Source organism: Monopterus albus, unplaced genomic scaffold (genome assembly GCF_001952655.1).
Source record: "Monopterus albus unplaced genomic scaffold, M_albus_1.0 scaffold37.1, whole genome shotgun sequence".
NCBI lineage: Eukaryota > Metazoa > Chordata > Actinopteri > Synbranchiformes > Synbranchidae > Monopterus > Monopterus albus.
Window position 1 is genome coordinate 1,833,836 of NW_018127917.1, and position 19,049 is coordinate 1,852,884.

Here is a 19,049-nt window from a genome sequence, read left to right on the forward strand (position 1 = left end):
GGTCACCTGATCCAGCCCTAACTATAAGCTTTATCAAAAAGGAACGTCTTAAGTCTAATCTTAAAGGTAGAGAGGGTGTCTGCCTCCTGAACTGAGACTGGGAGTTGGTTCCATAGGAGAGGAGCTTGATAGCTAAAGGCTCTGCCTCCTATTCTGCTTCTGTGGACTCTAGGAACCACAAGTAGACCTGCACTCTGAGAGCGAAGTGCTCTGTTAGGATGATAAGGCTCTACGAGGTCTTTAAGATATGATGGAGCCTTGTCATTAAGGGCTTTGTATGTTAGGAGAAGGATTTTAAATTCTATTCTGACTTTTACAGGGAGCCAGTGGAGAGAAGCTAATATGTGAGAAATAAGATCTGTCTTGCTAGTTGCTGTTAGTACTCTGGCTGCAGCATTTTGGATTAACTGGAGGCTTTTTAGGGAATTATTGGGACATCCTGATAGTAAAGAGTTACAGTAGTCCAGCCTGGAAGTAACAAATGCATGGACCAGTTTTTCAGCATCACTTTGAGACAGGATGCTCCTGATTTTTGCAATATTGTGCAGGTGAAAGAAGGCAGATCTAGAGACTTGGTTTATGTGTGATTTAAAGGACATATTCTGATCAAAGATGAGTCCAAGGTTCCTCACAGTAGTACTGGAGGCAGGAGCTATGTCATCTAAAGTAACTATATGATTAGACAGCAGATTTCTAAGGTTTTCAGGCCCAAGCACAATAACTTCAGTTTTGTCAGAGTCCAGTCAGTAAACATTACACAGTTTGACCGACTGTTTTGCTAGGCTATAAAAATGGTTACATTTTTCACATTCTCTGCAAGGTGACCACTACACTGTGTAACTTCACTGCTATAACAGAGACCCAGCACATCCATTTTAATTTCCATTATGGAAACCTTTGCTAGCCTGGGACTGTGAAGGTGAAAGGAACTGAAATGTTTAATGTTTAATTTAGACATCATCAAAATGATTAATCATTATGAAGTAGTGACCTGACTGTATGGCTGGAAAGCACAGGACAGGTCAGATGTGGAGGACTGAGAGCTGGTGAGTTGCAAATAAAACAACAGATGATCTGTTTCATGAAATAAAATGACTCTTGAACCATAGTGAGAAACTGACAACAGTTATTTTCTGACATCTAATCCAAGAAAAGTTTTATTTTTTTTCCTTCATCATAGGGTTGCTGTTTGCCAGCAGTCCATGATAGAAGTCTGAGCCTTTGTGTTACTGTAATTCTGGTAGTAAATGTTCTGATCATATCTTTTCAGGGAGGGACAGTTGTCACCGGAACAGTGGCAGAGAATGTATGGCCGCTGCTCTGGAAACGAGGTCTACCACATCCGCTTGAGTGACAGCAAGTTTTTTGGGGAGTATGATGGAAAAAGCTTCACTTATGCATCCTTCCATGCTCATAAAAAGTTAGTTTCAATAGCTCAATCTGGGCATATTATAATAATGTTTTATCTTGTTACATTATTTGTTGAGGCATCTGGATGCAAAAAAAAATAAATAAATAAATAAAAAATTGGAGCTGAAGCTTATACACTTGTTTTTATTTTGCCTCCTAGGTATGGTGTGTGTTTGATTGGAGTCAAGAGAGAGGACAACAAGAGCATCCTCCTGAATCCCGGCCCCCGCCACATCATGGCTGCCACCGACACCTGCTACTACATCAACATTACCAAGGAGGAGAACTCAGCCTTCATCTTCAAAGAGGAAGAGAAGCACAACAAGGGGGTGCCTGTCACCGGTCTCTATGACGCCCCCTCCAGGCTGCCTGTGCACAGCATCATCGCTAGCATGGGTGAGGAATTATGTTTATGTGTAAGAGAGGAAGAAGATCATGTTAGCTGCACCGGTAAAGATGTAGATTGCAGCCAGAGGCACTGATGTAATTGTTTAAAAGGGTTTCCATGTAAAAAGAGAAAATGGATGCTTTGTTGTTGCACACACACACTGAATATTTCTGAATGGTGGCTGTGTTGGTGATGCTCTATGCTTTTGCTGATTGTTATGCATGAATTTTTTCTTACATGCTTTTTTACTTTGTTGGCTGACATTACTGTGTTGTGCTTTTTCTTTGACCTGTGAAAGTTGATCAGGCCACTTCATATGGTAAGTTTGTGCATGACGCATCCCTTTTTACACTTATTTGCTATTTATAACATTTTCACAATTCATAGTAAATATTTCATTAAGTAACACTTCACTTAATTGTGATCTTTTTAAATAAAAATCACATTTTCATTTAAAAGATGAGATGCGTATTGTTCATGTATCATGTACCAGATATATGCATTGTACATATATCACACATCATATTCCAAGGAGCCAATATGATGTTTATTAGGGACACATAGATTAACAAACTTAACCCTGCTGTTCTGTTCATGACATTGGTGTTAGTTCAAGGGTAAAATTACTGTGATTCAGAAAGCAAGACATTTTTGCCTCCAGGTCAAAAGGTGACATGAATGTGGGTGGCTAAGATGCTGTACAAGCCAAACATGGACTATATTATAGCCAACATGAAAAAGGGGTTCAAGCACAAAAATGTTGTCTGAGATAAAATGTTCATGGGTTCATTATGATATTAGCAAAAATGCAGCATATGGAATTTCTAAGTAGTTTTATTTTGTAGCTTGCTGCTCATACAAGAACCTTGTGTAATTTTCAGGCACTGTAGCCATAGATCTGCAGAACCCTGATCCTCCTGAGGAAAGCAGCAAACTGATGTTACCAACAGAGAACGGCGCCGGAAGCCGCAGGCCGAGCATCGCACCTGTCCTAGAGATTGCTGACTCCTCCGCCATTTTGCCCTGTGACCTCCTGAGTGACCAATCAGAAGATGAGACCAATCAGTCAGATGACGAGGGCTCCGTAGGGTCAGAGTACGTGACGTGACTGTGGTTAAACTGTAAGGAAGAAGGGGACTAAGATGTCACTAAGCCAAATACATTTGGTGGCTCTGTAGGATACAGTATGTTCTATCTTGCAGCAATAAAAAAGTAATATGTCCCCATCATGCAAGTGCCCTCTGCCCTACTTGATTCTTTTCACCTATCCTCCTTTTCTTCATGCCTCGGTTGTTGTAGGAGGAGAGATGGATGTGTTTTGAATGGGCATGTAATCTGTGTGTTGATGCTCTAAGGTGTGGAAGTGGCAGTGATGAATGTGTATGTGATGAGGGAGGTCAGCACTGTTCCTCTTGAGCGAGGCTCATGTACGGTGTACTTGTATAATTCCTCACCCTTTAATGCTCATCTATCAGTTAGCCAGACAGATAGTTGCCATGATAGTTCAGCAAGTCAGCAGCTTTGTCCTCCTTTCTCTCTCTCTGTGGTTTCATTACTCTGAGATAGGTTCAGGATAGATTGGGTGCTTATGCCTTCCAGTCTGTACCTCATCCCATTCATGTCTGTCTGAGCAGCAGCTGTTCGACTTGGACATCAGTGAGTCTCGTAAAGTTGGACATACTGTAACATGGTCTTAACCTTTGTGCCTCTATTACTGCACCATAGGGCGCTTGAGTAGTTTTTCCTATTTAAGAGCTGCCAGAAGCAGTGGTTGGGAAGAAACTGCAGGAGACCCAGAAGAATAAAATCCAGGGTCCCACAGTGCCATCATGTGGGGATCAGGTTGTACACGCTTCTCTAAACAAAATCCAATTGTCTTTTATTGGTAAACCAGAGGGCACCCTGAAACTGATTAGGGTAATTGTGGCTGACACATTACAAATCAGGGGACACAGAACCAAACTGCCACACTTGCAAAACAAAATGAGACACAATTAAAACTAACCAGATGACAAAAACTTTGTAATTGTTGATGTAGTTAGTATTGAGCACAAATGAGTAATTCAGGCTTATAAACATCAGTAATTTGAGCAGAATCGAATGATAAACTGAAAATAAACATCTGGCAGTCATTCAGGTGATAGTTGGTTTGCTATGATGATGATGATGATGATGTAAATAATGAAGAGGGATTCATAATTCTTTGTGAGGTGGAAACATTTACACCATCATGTACAAGTCATTTTTTGACTGAAGTCCACACTCTTTTGTGAGTCTGTTTAGTAGTTCCCTCAGAGAAAGTCTGGGGGGTGGGCGAGGTTTTATAGAGGTTGAAATTAATTCTAGAGACGATGGAAACTCAGTTCAGAGGTGGGCAGCATAACTGATAGACATGTAATAAAAAGCCAATTTGTTCTTTGACAGTGATTAATTACAATGTTGTCAAAGTTTCATAGGACTTTTTCTCTGTTTTTCCCACCAGTTTTGTGAAGGGCTACCCTCCCAACTCGCCCTACATCGGCAGCTCTCCAACTTTGTGTCACCTCTTACCACAGAAAGCTGCATTCTGCTGCCTTCGCCTTGACAGGGTGAATTCACGCACAGCATAAGACAGAAGTAGCACAAAAACCCATTGTAAAATTTAGGGCCATGCTTTATTTTACAGGTCCTCTATTTGTCACCAGTTTTTAAATAAACTTTCCCCATAATTTCCTACAAACTATCTGGTATTTAGTTGTATAAATTACAAGGATATTTACCTGTCTTTCTAAAAAATGTAAATATAATGAGTGGGTACTTAATTACTATATCAACTAACACTTTCTTCATTTCCCTTTAAAACAGTACTAGATTGGAAATATTCTAGTAGCTAACAGCTAAATGCCAGTTAGTTTTTAGGAAACTATGAGGAAGGTGTTGAGAAAATTAGATGGAAAATTCATAATCTGTAAAATAAAGTGTTGCCAAAGTCAGACATTAATTAACCCCATCTTTTTATTTTAAAAAAAAACAAACAGTTATTTTTCTCCTAAGTGCTCAGTACAACTAAACCGGACTGATTTCCTGTTTATCCAGGGCTGTACACATAACAGCTTTGAGGACGCCAAGGCGTACGGCTTTAAGAATAAGCTGATTATAGTGTCTGCAGAGATGGCGGGAAACGGACTCTACAACTTCATCGTCCCTCTGTGAGCTTATTATCGACCAAGGAAGGAGCTCAACCCCATAGTGCTGCTGCTGGACTACCCGTAAGACTTTCCACCAAGTGTTTGTTTGGTTTTACTTCTCCTGTGATGTAAAAGTGCTAACATTTAATGTTTCTTATGTAGAAGGTTTTACAGTAACACATGTACTGCCCACAACTACATTAATGTACAAGCAAAGTTCAAAAGATGTAAAGACATCTGTAAGCACTTGTTTGTGTTTGGTGTATATTTACATTTGCTTATCAAGGCAAGTGGTCTTGAAATCGATTTTAAAATGCACCAGTGGTTTATATGTTTGCAATTTAAAACAGCTAAATTGTTTTCAGTATAGAATTGATAATAGCTGGAGCTCTGGCGTAGCTTTACTAAAGACATCATCTTTGCATTATTCATAAACAACTGTTCTCTCTTAAGGAGAGGATGAATGGGGCCATTTATTGTGAGATTTTGAGCAACAACCTCCTTCCCTCAGTCAGAGCATTGAAGATGGGTCGTGGCTGGGTCTTCCAACATGACAACGACCCGAAGCACACAGCCAGGATAACCAAGGAGTGGCTCCGTAAGAAGCATATTAAGGTTCTGGAGTGGCCTACCCTCAGGACAAATTTGTCCTATGGCTCACATAAGGGTGTAAAATTATTATAAATTCATAATTTTTTCCACTTTAAATGAGCCAATCATTTAAAACTACTCCTGCCTGAAATATACATATTAAACATGAATTATATTTTTGGAATTTTTAACCCTTTCTATGCCAGTATGTTTACATAACTCCATTGTTTTTTATGGAAAAAAAACAAACTAAGATATTTTCCAAAAAATACATTTCAACCAGTATTTGATTATTATTATTATTACTACTAGGCCCTGAGATGGGTCAATGGTTGGTAGCAACACTGATTTGGATGCATTTTTTAATTTTATGCAGTAGCAGAATTACAATATCACTGTACACTGATTACCCTCGGGACAAATTTGTCCCACTTCCCAAAAACAACTGTAAAAATATATATTATTATTACCCTGTTGTGTTCTAAAAATAAATTTCAAATGCAAGATCAGTTTGAACCAGAAAACACTTATTTTACAAAGATGAACACTAAATATTGAACACTAACACCTCACTCTCCTGCTCCTGAGCAAGGGCTGCAGATCCACATGCTGTGGTCCTTGCACAGGAACCTCTCACATTTGCAGCATACATGTCCTGCTTTTCTCTTGTCTTTACAAAAGAAACATGGCTTTCTGCCCTTGGTTTGCTGTGAGAAGGGCCTGCAGCAGCAGCAACACCCTGAAGGTCGGTCACCACATAGTGTTTTTAATGGGTTTAAATGGGGACAAATTTGTCCCGAAGATCAAAAGTGTGAGTATTTTTGTAGTTTTGTCATTTTAGGCTAATTTAAGGAAGTGAGACCACAATTTTTAAGTTTTTAAAAAATAAATATCCTGTAGCAAATTTGAGCTACATTCATTCAGCACAGCTAAAATGGCTTGAAAAAGAAAAATGCAAAACCCAAATTTGTCCCTGAAGAACTCTTAAAGTACCGTAGTTAAAAGTAGCTACAACAGTAAAATGCTGCTAACACATTGATGCATCAGTGGGTCATTGTTACTTCTAATAATAACACGAGTCACAAAACAAGTAATTCCTATGGATGAAATGCAGGTGCTAATACAAGTGTACTTGTTATATGCATGACTTTTCCCTGTAATGGAGTGTTTACTGTGTTGGTACTGAAGTGATGGGAGCTGCGGGAGTCTGGACATGTGACCCTCCACACAGGAAGAAGAGTCAAGTAATGAGTCAGAGTAGTCCACACGAGTCTCTGACGCCTCCTGCATCCAGACAGCAGTAGCATGCCGTGCGGCGCTGTGCTCGGCCTGTGCCAGTATGAAACCAACAAACTGGTCCGGCTCGGCTCTCTGAAGTGGAGTCTGAACGCAGCCATCCTACTGTTTATCTGGTGAGTGGACGTACGGGCTTTCAGCCCCCGCATCTGCGCTGCAGGCTCGGGGAGCGGCCGGCATGGCTCACCGTCACAAGTCCCGTTAGAGCGGGATACAACCGGATAGAGAGGGCTGTAGCCAAAAACATATTGACCGATCATTGATAAGGCGGTTTGTGGTGTCTGGAACTTTTTGTTTAAAAATACCATTGTTTAAATGGTGCAGTCTTTTTTTTTTTTTTTAAATCTTCATTTAACCTTCAGGCAGTCGCTCTGAGATTAAAACTCTACATTCCAAGCCATGCAAAACTTAAGAACCATGCACAGTGTTTTTTGCTGTGCTCAGACTGTAGACTCAATTGTAGATCAGGGATTTTATAGTGGGAAGTGGGAGGGAGGCAGAGAGGAGTGTGAGGGCAACCACATGCAAACAGACTGTCATAATGCTGCATTCAAGTGCTTCTCTTCAGCTGCAATCGGCCAGCTCAACAGGCAGAAATAAAACTACTGTTAGACTCTGATATCAACACTAATCTTGTAACAGACAGTCTTTTTTTTCTCTTGCTGGCCTGGCGTCCATGTTCACAACCACCTGAATTCAATGTCTCAACAAGTCAGCTATCTTAGGAAGTCCTGGTTTCCCCCACTCATACCTTGTTGGGTCACTCATGTGGAACTGAAGTAATAATGTAGTATCTGAGATGGCACCTAAAGGCAGCTATGCCCAGCAGTCTGGCCATCACATGATAATGGGAGAGATCAGACAGCAGCAGAGAACAGGGAAGTGGTTATAGGATGAGTAATACCCAGGATGGAGAGATGCTGCCCCTGGGTGATTTGTCAGCATTACTTTCACCAGAGCTGTAGCCAAATTGACAGCATCCACTATACCCCAGTTAAAAAGCTTGATCCTCTAGATTTTCTGTTAACAGTAGAGAGCTAGGATCAGGAGATAAATCACCGGAGGTTTTAGACAGATCTTTTATCAGGATTTTGTACTTCCTCATCCTGTATGTAACATTGATAAATGTTGGGGAAGTGCTGACTTTCAGCTGTAATCAGGTGATATTAACATTCAAGTTAGATGTAGATTTCAAGCTCTTGTACAATGGGTTATTATGAAATTAAAAATGGAGAATGTAAGTCTGTAATAATTTGGAACATTGTCTAGGTTCTATATCAGTCATGCTGTAAGTCATTTGCTTTCTTTGTTTGAAGCTGAATTAAATTTAGTTTGGAACCTAGCTCAAAGAATGGCACTAGATTTGTTGGGCACAGTTTCACTTGTCCAAATAAGCAATACACAAATAGTGCTGTTACTGGTGAGAGCAGATATCAGTTCATTTTGTAAACACAGCTGCCACCATAGCTCCTGACAGTGAGGTCAGGAAAGCACTCCGTGTTGTGTACCCAAACTACCACTTGAGGGCAGCATTTCCTTAAAAACAGCTGTATTTGCTTAGACGTCAGTAATGGAACAATCAAGTGTAGTGGTTATTTAATGGATATATAACAAAGGGAAACTGAGCAGCTGAGGTGTTCCTGGTGTTTTTGTGGTTGCATCACAGCAGTCAGAGTTGTCTTTAGCACAGCACGGACCCTGTGTTGACTTTAGAGGCTGATACACATATGCAGTAAAAGTTAGTTGTTTATTAGAGCTGGAATGAATAACTGAAAGAAACATGTTTTGGCAACTTTTCATGATGGATTAATTGAGCCATTTTTCAAGCAAACTCTTCTGTAGACCTTTCCTCTGCAGTGTGAACTTGTCGCTGTTTTCTGTCATTTCAAACCGAATCTGCCCTAATGTGACAAAGGGCAGGCTTCACATGAGATCGAGACAACGCGGAAAAAACGATAAGGGAAGACAGAACGGAAAACCAAATAAAGGAAATCCTACCGGAATGCTCTGCAGTTACTGGAGATTCAGATCAACATGATCCAGCTTCTCTCTGACGTCAGGACACCTGGAGGATCACTGGCTCTGAAATACTTTCTGGTGCAGTGTGATTACTAAAATATACATTTTAAATAATATATGACAGGTCTTATAAGGGGCTGGTATAAGAGAAACTTACCAGCCATCAACCAGCGATGTACCTGTGCTGGATAGTGTTAATTTCCCACTATTTAATGGTAAATAATAGAATAGTAAATCTACTGTTATTATTATTTTATGTGCTGACATTTGAGGCTTTCTTATTTTACGCATTTTGGATGCCCCCATCTTTTGTTTAATCTCTTTTGGTTTGGTATCTGTTTATCCTTCTCTTGTTTCAGGGCAAGGACAGTTATGCACAGGTAAGATACACATGTGCTTGTTTTGTATTTGGATATTTCCACTAGCTGTCACTATTTGCTCAAATCAGGCAAAGATGAAGAATACCCAGCTGGCATTTTTCTGGCATCGATCAATGTGTAAAGTTCATAACCATTTAATGTTGTTGAAAAATAATAGTGAGAAAATTGCACACAGAAAAGCATAAACAAAAGAAGCTTGCTGCTTTCAATGTCATACAAATGGGTATTTGTTTTAAATTTGGAACAAAAATAATAGAACGACACAGTTAAGGTTCACACACACACACACACACACACACACACACACACAGTATCCAGCATTAACAGTTACCCTGTTCTCCCAGTCTCAGGTGTCTATTAACGCAGAGCAGGGTGAGGAGCCTCAAAAGCATGGAGAGCCCTGGAAGGAGAAGGCGGCACACAGAAACTCCACCATGAGCGACCAGTCGGAACGCCCACTGCTCAGGAAGAAGAGCATGCAGTGGGCACGGCGGCTCAGCAGTCTAGTCGAGCTGAGCGTATCTCGCAGCAGAGACTCAACCTGTACCGACGCTCTGAGCGCCAGGAACTGTCTGAGCTGGTCAAGAATCGCATGAAGCACCTGGGCCTGCCCACCGTCGGATACGGTGAGTAGAACAACTGACGGTGTGGGGTGTAGAGCAGTGATAGGCAGTGGTCCGTTATGTTATGTAGAAAATGACTTATAAAAGTTAGCATCTAATTCAATGCAATATTTTACAATACGTTACTTTACTGTATAGAGCGACTAATGCAGTATAGGTCAATATTTACAATTATTTAACTTAGGATTTGTTTTATTTACACTGAACATATAACTACCCAATTATAACAAATCATAATGTACCTGAAAATGAATAATAATGCAAATGTGAATGTTTGTTGCAGATTGGAGACTCTTCTCTAAATATTTCTTTATGGTCACAGCAGTTCTGCTGGCAGAATTAATGTCACTGGTTGAGTTGAAACCTCAGTGGGTGAGGCCCGAGAATTTCAGGCCAAGCTCATTTAGCTAATCTACAGTTATAGTGAAGTGCCTGTGACTATTTTTTTTTTTTTTTTGTCTGTCTAGCAGCAGGTTTTCCTTTAACTTTATGTACAGTACTTGATCATTTCTACAAAATTAAACTTTTTTATTTTTATATAATATATAACGCATAATAATAATACATGTGGCAAATATAGATTGAAAAACCTATGTGGCGTGTACTGTAGAGTTGGCACAAAAAATCCACTAATCAATAATTTCATGGACAGAAAATTAGCAACCATTTTGATAATCAATTCATCATTTCAGTTATATTTTTTTAAGCAAAAATGACAAACTCCCTGGTTCCAGTTTCTCAAGTATGAATACTAGATGGTTTCTACTGCACAGTGTTTTTTATCATAGTGAAATAAATGTATTTGAGTTTTGCACAGATCATGTATTACATGTAAGGTTGAGGCTTTTAGGAAATGTTCAGTAGAAGTACACTTTTAGGACCCTTCTTAGATACCACCTTTTGTGAGGAATGTTTGAGCCATGCCAAAAGCTCAATGGTCTTGCACAGACATTAGCACACAGAGATGCAGTTTTCTGTATAGCATTTAGCTTTTTAACTGGACTTCAGTCACATGTGTGCAGTGTTTTCTGTGAAGCGGCAAGTTTCTAAATAGGCAAAACATGCCATTGGATTTGGTTTTATCCCTCATCATGTTACACTCTTTAGTTAAGGGGCAGTGTAAGCTTTAATTAGGTCACATTCATTGATGGAGGGAAAAAGCCACAATTATTTGTAGCTAATGAAGCCTGTACATTCAACCTGCTAGATTGATGTAAGGTAGATATTTTGCCCTACCCACTGAACGATTTCTGCTGTGAGAGCAGCTCTGTTTGAGAATCTTATTTAAAACTCCAATCTGCATTTCAGTCATTTGAACTATATTGTGTTATTCATCTCATTTCCTCTTAAGACGTGGTGTTGTGGGTCTGAACAGATCATTAACATCACACTACATCATCATCATCATTAACCTCTATTTTCTCACATCAGTTTCACCCTCATTAAACTCTTCCCCGTTGTGCCATAACTCATACACATCACTACATATTCACAATCATACCAACATGTGAATATGACCGGTGTGGGAGCACAGTCACCAGTTGTCTCCAGTCTTATCCGCTCATTTCTGTCCTTTTTTTCCTTTAGCTCCTCTCTCCTCCCAGCTTCACGCTTCAAACTAAAAGCAGAATCATGCTCCAGATGTGTTGGACTTAATAATATTATGTGACATGTCAAATACGTTTCAGGGAGAACCCTAAAAGCCCCAGACCTTCATAAAAACCATGAATGTCAGTGAGGATTACTGCAGCAGGATGATAACGTGACAGATGAATAATTTGGACACACTAATGCATGGCTTCTTTGCATTGCTGTCACTTTTTAAGAGTTCTTTTAGAAACTGCAAATGCATTCGCTGCCGGCCTGACCTTTTCTCCCCTCATCTGTTCCTCTCCCTTCTTTTTGTCTGACTCTTCTCTCTTTCCTCCTTTTGGCTTGTAGAGGATGTTTCTAATCTCACTGCAAGCGATGTCATGAATCGAGTAAATCTAGGATATTTGCAAGGTAATCTGTGTGATGTTTATAACTCATTCACAACATGAGTGTTTATATTCATCTTGTACAGAAAGGAACATTGTCCTTTCACCAGCATCCATTGAAGAATAGTGCACTGAATTTACCCACAGAAGTACAAATATTCATTTGTAGATGTTTGTTCTCTTCACATTTTGCCTCATATGTTATCAATATATTTATTCTGTGGTTAATTATGCATTAACAAATTAGGCCATTGAAGTTAACAGTGAATGCCATTGCTTAGAGTTGCAGGACATTTCAGAGCACCCGTATACAGAGAGGACCAGGCTGTCAGGTCAGCTGGTTGCTCACAGTATTGCAACTTTACTGCATGAGTGTGTGAGTGTGTTTCCTGTCTGAATGAGTGGTGGATCAGCAGCCAAGCTATCTCGTTCTACTATCTCCCTTTTTCTCTTTGGTCTTTTCTGCATTGTGTTTCCGTGAGGTGACGTCCCAAAGGGCTAGATTACTGCAGGGCATCAGAGCTTAAAGAGTGGAGCTGAACACATTGTCTGTGGATGGAAGGTTAGATGGATGAAATATAGAACTTCCTCAACCAAATGCCACCCTACTTCACATCGTGGCATTCTTCATCTCTGCCTTGTTTTTTTCCCTATATATCAAAACATCCCAAAGTGTATTTTCAAACTTATACCACGGCTGCTTGATCACAGTCAAAAAGATGCATCATGTTTAAAAGGTCTTCGTCTAGTTAGTTTATGTAGGCTTTGGTCTGTTTGGTCAGTTGGATTTAACTGGAACTACTGCTCTGTTTGCCTGCAGCTGAATATATCTTGTGCACTGACTTAGAGTGGTGGTTAACCTGTCAACAACTATAAGGCCAGGAAAACCTTTGTTGCTCTGTAGTCAGCACACTAGAGTCTAAATGAAACATGACTGTGATGTCAGTGATTTAATTTTAAAAAACTAAATCACTTATTAATCAGCTATATATAATGGGCTGACTGCACAGGACACATTCTCCAGTAAACACCACCTGCTGTGACAGAGTGTGAAAACTAGTTACAAGTGAGCAGAATGTCTACATGGACTGTGAAAAGTTCTTGTTAACTGGTTATCAGTTCATTGTAGTACGAGTGCAAACCTGACCAAACTTACTTAAAAGACCACCCTAAACACTGACGCGTCCAGAATCGCTCTGTCTGCTATGAAAGTCAAACAGTATCCAGTTCTACATTTAAAGATAAATATTATGAAGTCTAATATTCAAGTGAACATGTAGAAATTAATTAATTAGGCTACAGAACAAAGAATGAGAGAGAGAGAGAGAGAAGTCCTTTGCATAAAGGCTAGACTCCGGGCTTCACTGCCTTTAGTCTAGTTGTCTGTCTGCATGATTAGGAGTGGGAGCCTGCTGTAATAACCTAAAAACTGGAGGGCTATGTTTAAAAAAAAAAAAAAAAGACTGCATTTTAAACAGTCATTGTTTCGTTTGCATATCTATTGTATAAAACTACAGAGCTACAACAACGAAATGACTTAAAATTTCCATTTTTATGAGGTTTATTTTATTTTCTCCAGTTTAAGCAAAATGTGTACTCACTCTTTTCAATGGCCACGGTATATTATGTATTTCATACACTGAGTAGAGGGGGAGAGAAATTGGTACAGTCCTTAACATCCCCCGCATAGATCCTGCAAGAACGTTGTCTCTCCACCTGCTGGGGGCTTTTTTAGCATCATGAAGAAATGTACTGACGACCCAGCAGAAGGTTGCCCTCTTCCACTCTCACACTCCCAGTGTGTTCTGCTTCACGCTGAGTTTGGTTTGGTCCAGTCTGAGGGATGCTGGAGCATGTCCTCTGTGTCTGTGTCACATGTCACTCGGTGGGGGTTGTGGTGGCTGAGTGTCGTCGTTGGCATGGCAACTTGCCGCCTTACCAGCCTGCTGGTCTGATGTGGAATGTGCAGGAGAACAGAGGAATGCAATCGAGGTCAGTGTTGTGTAGCCACGACCGCTGTCTGCATGTTGGGTCCGTTCTGAAGCTGCGCATGGGGTTCTGTTTGAGTCAGCAGGCAGCATGGGCCTCCCCTTGTTCCACAACATGCCCTGTCAGTAACAGTTAGCCCTTCTCTCTCTTCCACCCTGCCTGGCTTTATAAAGGCCCGCAAGCAGGTGGGATGTCATGGAGACATGTGCCCTCATTTCCCTTGTGCTGTCCGTCACACGACGCAAGTAGGAGCCGCCGACAAAGAACACTCAGCACACACACACACAATAACAGGAGCTATCTGGGGAATGAATAGTTGATGGTCAGTCCCTCTGATTAGGAATAAAATAAAATAGGAGCTTCCATGGTCAGCGTAATCACGAGCTTTGTTACAAATGTTAATTTTTACTGTTGATATAATAAATGTTTAATGCAGAAACTGTTTACAGCTATTTAGATATAGGGAGGATAGTTTCACTGTAAAGCTTTACAGGTACACTTTTCCATGAAAATCAATTTACAAATTTTAGTTTTGAATAAAAGAGGAATTATTAAAATTATACAACTATTTAAATCAAAATCTGTTGATTGACAAATTTATCAATAACTAAAACTATTTTAACATCAAATAATAAAAATAAATCACTTTGACTAGATAAACTGTCACATATATAAGTAAGTATCAACAAAACATTCGTACATCAATAATTACAGCTAGATTAATAATCTGCCAGACAGAAGAACTGGCCGATATTGTTGGCGGAAATGTGGATGGAGAAGAACAGAATAACAGAGATGCTAGTTTAAGTTTGAAGTAACTTATAATCTCATTTTTCAACTGTAAATGTGAGTATGTATCCTGGTAACAGGAAAAAACATATCTTATCCTGGTAACAGGAAAAAAACATATCAGGACTGTTTAGGTTATGTTCATGTTGAAAAAAAGCCAACATAACATACAGTATGATATTTTTTTTTTTTAAGATTGTAAATGTATCTAATTGTGAAAGTAGCTATTGGTATGGAGAATTTTTTTATTAACTTGTAATAGTTAACAGTTGTAACAAGCATCTCTTTACTTTATAGCTGGTCTAGGAAAAGAGTGTTCAATACCTATTTTCATACCACTTGGTCTTATAGTATATGTGGGTTACTTTGCCTTTGTCCTCACTGGACGCTTGGCCACGAGAAGAGAGGGCTGGCTGATCTGCTGTCTAATGAAGGAGGCTCCAGAGCAGCTCTGAAGCTATTGTCTGTTTCTTTTTCTAGACGAGATGAACGACCACCAGAACACCCTGTCCTACGTCCTCATCAATCCTCCTCCTGACACCATCCTGGAGCTCAACGACATTGTGTAAGGACCAAAGCAGAGAACATTTTCCTTTTTTTCCCCTGATCCAGTAAACTTCCATTAGGTAACAACTTCATTATGCCGCTAAGGTAGTGAAACAGTAGTAGAGAAAATTTGGTGCTGCCGGTATCTGTCTGCACAACATTAGCATTAAGTCAACGCTGCAAGTGTAGCCAAATTGCCTTTAAAGGTTGCTTCATGTCATCAGATGACTGAAACCACCCCCACCAGCTCTCTCATAGCTAAATTAGCAGCGGAGGCCTGTGTCCGTGGATGCATTATGAGAACAGGATAGCAGATTACCAAATGGCACCCAATCTCTCAGGTTTGCTTCCACTTTGTGGAATCCAATGCACATGCACATTAGTGTTTCCCCCACCGGCCCCTCCCATCCACGTGTTCAGCCCATAGATTTTACAATGTAATGACATCACAAAAATAAAATTTACAATGACCTGGTTTAGAGTTCGACGTGTCCTGTCAACAGTTGACAGTGTCTTCTGTCATTGTTGTATATGGGAAAACTGCTTTTTGGGCCCCAGGAGGATTTTTACATTGCAGTACCACGAGTGGCCACTGGGGACAAATTGCATCCAGCTTTCATAATACATTCATGGATCTGGCCCACAAATTCTTGAAATCAATTTCTGAAATCATGCCAGTTGAGGAGGTGAGAAAGTATGCAGGGTTTGAACTTTACACAGTCACTTGTCATTTTTAGTGTGTACAACCAAGTACCACACTGTACATGCGTTTGAGGAAAAACTGACCAAAACTGTGCACCGATGTCAACATTTGCACACTGTGTCTTGGTCCTCTCTACAATGGCCAACATTTCACTGTGCTGTCAACCATAGTCAGTCAGAACAAATATGAACGCTCCTTCTTTCAGACAGCTGGTTGTATGAAGACCAATTTAGTTCAAACATATCAGAACCTTGAGGCTACTAATGTGCCAAAAATTTGACAGTCAACATGCAGCTCAGGTTTTAATCCAGATTTCCACCATCTTGCTCACATGCTGCCAGATTGTTGAATTGAATTTTTTTTTTTTTTTTTTTTGTACATTATCCGCTCTGACCCGCTGGCACACATGCCAGAGGACTCACAGGTGGGACAGGCCCACGGTACCAGGAACCAACAGGACTTTGGCACAGAGACAAGAGACGAGACTCACCTCTGAAACCCCCCACAGTCCTTAACACCCTGACCCTTAACTTTTAAGCCCCACCCAGGCCGACAGAGATCTTTTGTCTCACAAAGATGAAGCCATGTCTCGGGCCAAGAACAGCTGTCCATAGTGAAAGTGCATTACACATCTCTCAGTCTCAGACCAGAAACAAACAACATCTTAAGACGACCCTGAGAGACCACTGAGCTGCTACGGGAGGATGCATGAAGAGTGCCTCGTCATCGACCCCCCTCCCCCAGGCAGACGTACTGTACCTACACATCACCCTCACAAACTGAGAAGCAAGCACTGGGGACAGCTCCCTCCTCCCAACCAAAGGACAGAGGGCTTTGATGAGTTCTTCGGACAGTGACAGGAGCTATTTGTGAACATACAGGATGGTGCATGAGCATTATACTCAACCTGTTTTGCTCAGGGGTGACGTTGCCCTCGTGCCATGACTCGGGCTGACTGACGCCCGTAGCTACACTTACAAAATAACTGAATCTCGGAGAAACTACACCCTCCTCCACATCTTAATACCTTTTCTAAAGAAATGGGTAAATGTTTAGAATATTTAGCTATTCATTTACCATGAAATTACAGTACATGTGCAATTTTCCTAATTTATTACATTTTAACTGTTTGTATTCAGACAGGATTAACATTAACTTAATAAGCACTTTTTTAAGTGAGATTATCTGTAGTGGCACTCTAATCAGATGTGTTAGCATTTTGTTGGGTTTTTAAAACTGATTTTTGTTGTAGTAATTGTTCAAGTGAATACTGTTAAGTTATTTCACAATTTCAAGTGTCCCAAATAATGTCAACTGTAACGTTACAATTGGTTTACTCTGCTTTTTTTTTTGCTGTATATCTTTCATTGGTTTATACATTATGTGCCATTCTGTTATATGATAACAGTTTTTGATTATATCATGTATATGTGGTATAGAAATGCCAAAAGAAAAATCAGTAAATTGGCATAAATGTATCCCTTTGTACTGTAACAACTTCAGCCATCAAAATCTAATCTGATGTTAATAATACAAGCTTGCCCCCAGAGCTCAGTTATAGCCGATAGGTTTTATCTGTACAATGTCTCACACATTACATAGCATTTTTTTTACAACTCTTTAATGACAAATTTTAAAGTAACAGGTGGCCTAAATTTAGTCAAATATGCTTATTCACTTTTCAGAGTTAAATCAGAAGCTTGACACCAGCCTCATACCTAGATGTAAACATGAAGCAGCAGGTGATTTGCTGTAGCTTCATATTTACTGTACAGGAATGAGAGTGGTTTGTCTTCTCATTTAACTCTCAGGAAGAAAGTGTTTATTCCAAAAAAATGTCAAGTTCCACTTTAACCTCCTTATCAGAAGTATTTGTTTACAACTATCCTGGCAGGAATATCAATATCCAATTGATTTAACCTCATGTCAGTATCAGTCAGGCTGTTTATTCTTTTAACTTTAATTCATCTGAATTCCAGGCGACTGGTAGCAGTTTTGCACAGTGACATCTATTCCTATCCTGTTACCCGTTTCCAAATTCATTTGAAACATACTGGAGCAGAAAATGAAGTGCTCTCTTTTCCAAACTGACAGGCCATGCATTGTGTATACGACAGGGTCCGTGCGCAAAGTGTAATCTTGATTTGTCATTTCTCAGCTGGATGTCCGGTTTGATCACTGTAAATACTAACTTCACCTATTCACTGTTTTCCATTTTGTTCTTTCAGTCTTCTGTGTGATAAAACGTGAACGAGGACTTGAACTAATTTTGCACTAAGCTCTGCGGGGATGTCTAGAGCGCAACAGCATGACCCTTTAATCTGAATCTGTACGACACGGCAGACAGTATTCAACCATTCCTGTAACTCATTATAGGCATTTGTTTTACCTTGCACATGTTTGCAAAGCTTTCTTTACCGTGTGCCATTTTTATTTTTCATATGTCTGAGGAATATCAGGCGAAAGTAATGAAGTAATCTTAGATGGCTTGGTCTGCCAGTTTAGTTTAAGGAATCAGTATATGCTTTTTTCATGTTTAATACTGTGTATTTTGTTGCAATGAAATGTGCTGTCAATCTTTGCTCAAGTTTACAGGGACAGCTGAGTGAAAACGTGAGTGAGATGACGCGATCAGCGAGCAGATCCATTCACTTAACGTCTTCCTGGATCCTCACTTCTGATAAGTCTTAATGCTCCATAGAGCATTAAGACTTATACTTACAATACAACAAGGGGCATGTACTGTAAAGGCTACAAAGCATGTTTTGATACACAAGCTTGCCAAGAACAATACATTTATACATTTAACAGGACATCTGCTGCTAGAGGAACCCATAACCAAGTCAGCTGCTTGCCAAGTTGGAGCCATTATTTGATAATGTGTATTTATATGAATGGAACATGCATGAGGTCTCAAAAGCCTATGTATTATGTTTACCGTCACTTTGTTTTTAAGTCATTGTCAAGAAGGGTTTGATCCATTTTGTACTATTTCTTAAGAGAAGCAAGTGCACTTCTCTCTCTGTATAAAATGTGAACAAATAAATGCTGCATGCAGCCAGATCGAATTAATGTTTTTATTTCCTCTCATTTTCAAACAGCAAGAGGAATATTAAGATATCACATGCAGTTAACGTATAATTTTACAGTTGACAGTCACAGTTTTCAT

At 39.9% G+C, this 19,049-nt stretch overlaps 1 protein-coding gene across 1 annotated transcript in view; it reads left to right on the top strand.

The window, feature by feature from the left end:
- kcnt1b (potassium sodium-activated channel subfamily T member 1b) overlaps nt 1–18,943 on the top strand; it is a 63,669-nt gene extending 44,726 nt beyond the window's left edge. The window contains 11 exon segments of the mRNA XM_020598264.1: nt 1,271–1,420; nt 1,571–1,806; nt 2,680–2,893; nt 4,281–4,386; nt 4,874–5,046; nt 9,231–9,251; nt 9,490–9,749; nt 9,752–9,877; nt 11,816–11,878; nt 15,112–15,195; nt 16,255–18,943. Coding sequence (XP_020453920.1) covers nt 1,271–1,420; nt 1,571–1,806; nt 2,680–2,893; nt 4,281–4,386; nt 4,874–5,046; nt 9,231–9,251; nt 9,490–9,749; nt 9,752–9,877; nt 11,816–11,878; nt 15,112–15,195; nt 16,255–16,376 — 1,555 coding nt within the window. The 3' untranslated portion in view covers nt 16,377–18,943.
- The last annotated feature ends 106 nt before the right edge of the window (nt 18,944–19,049 follow it).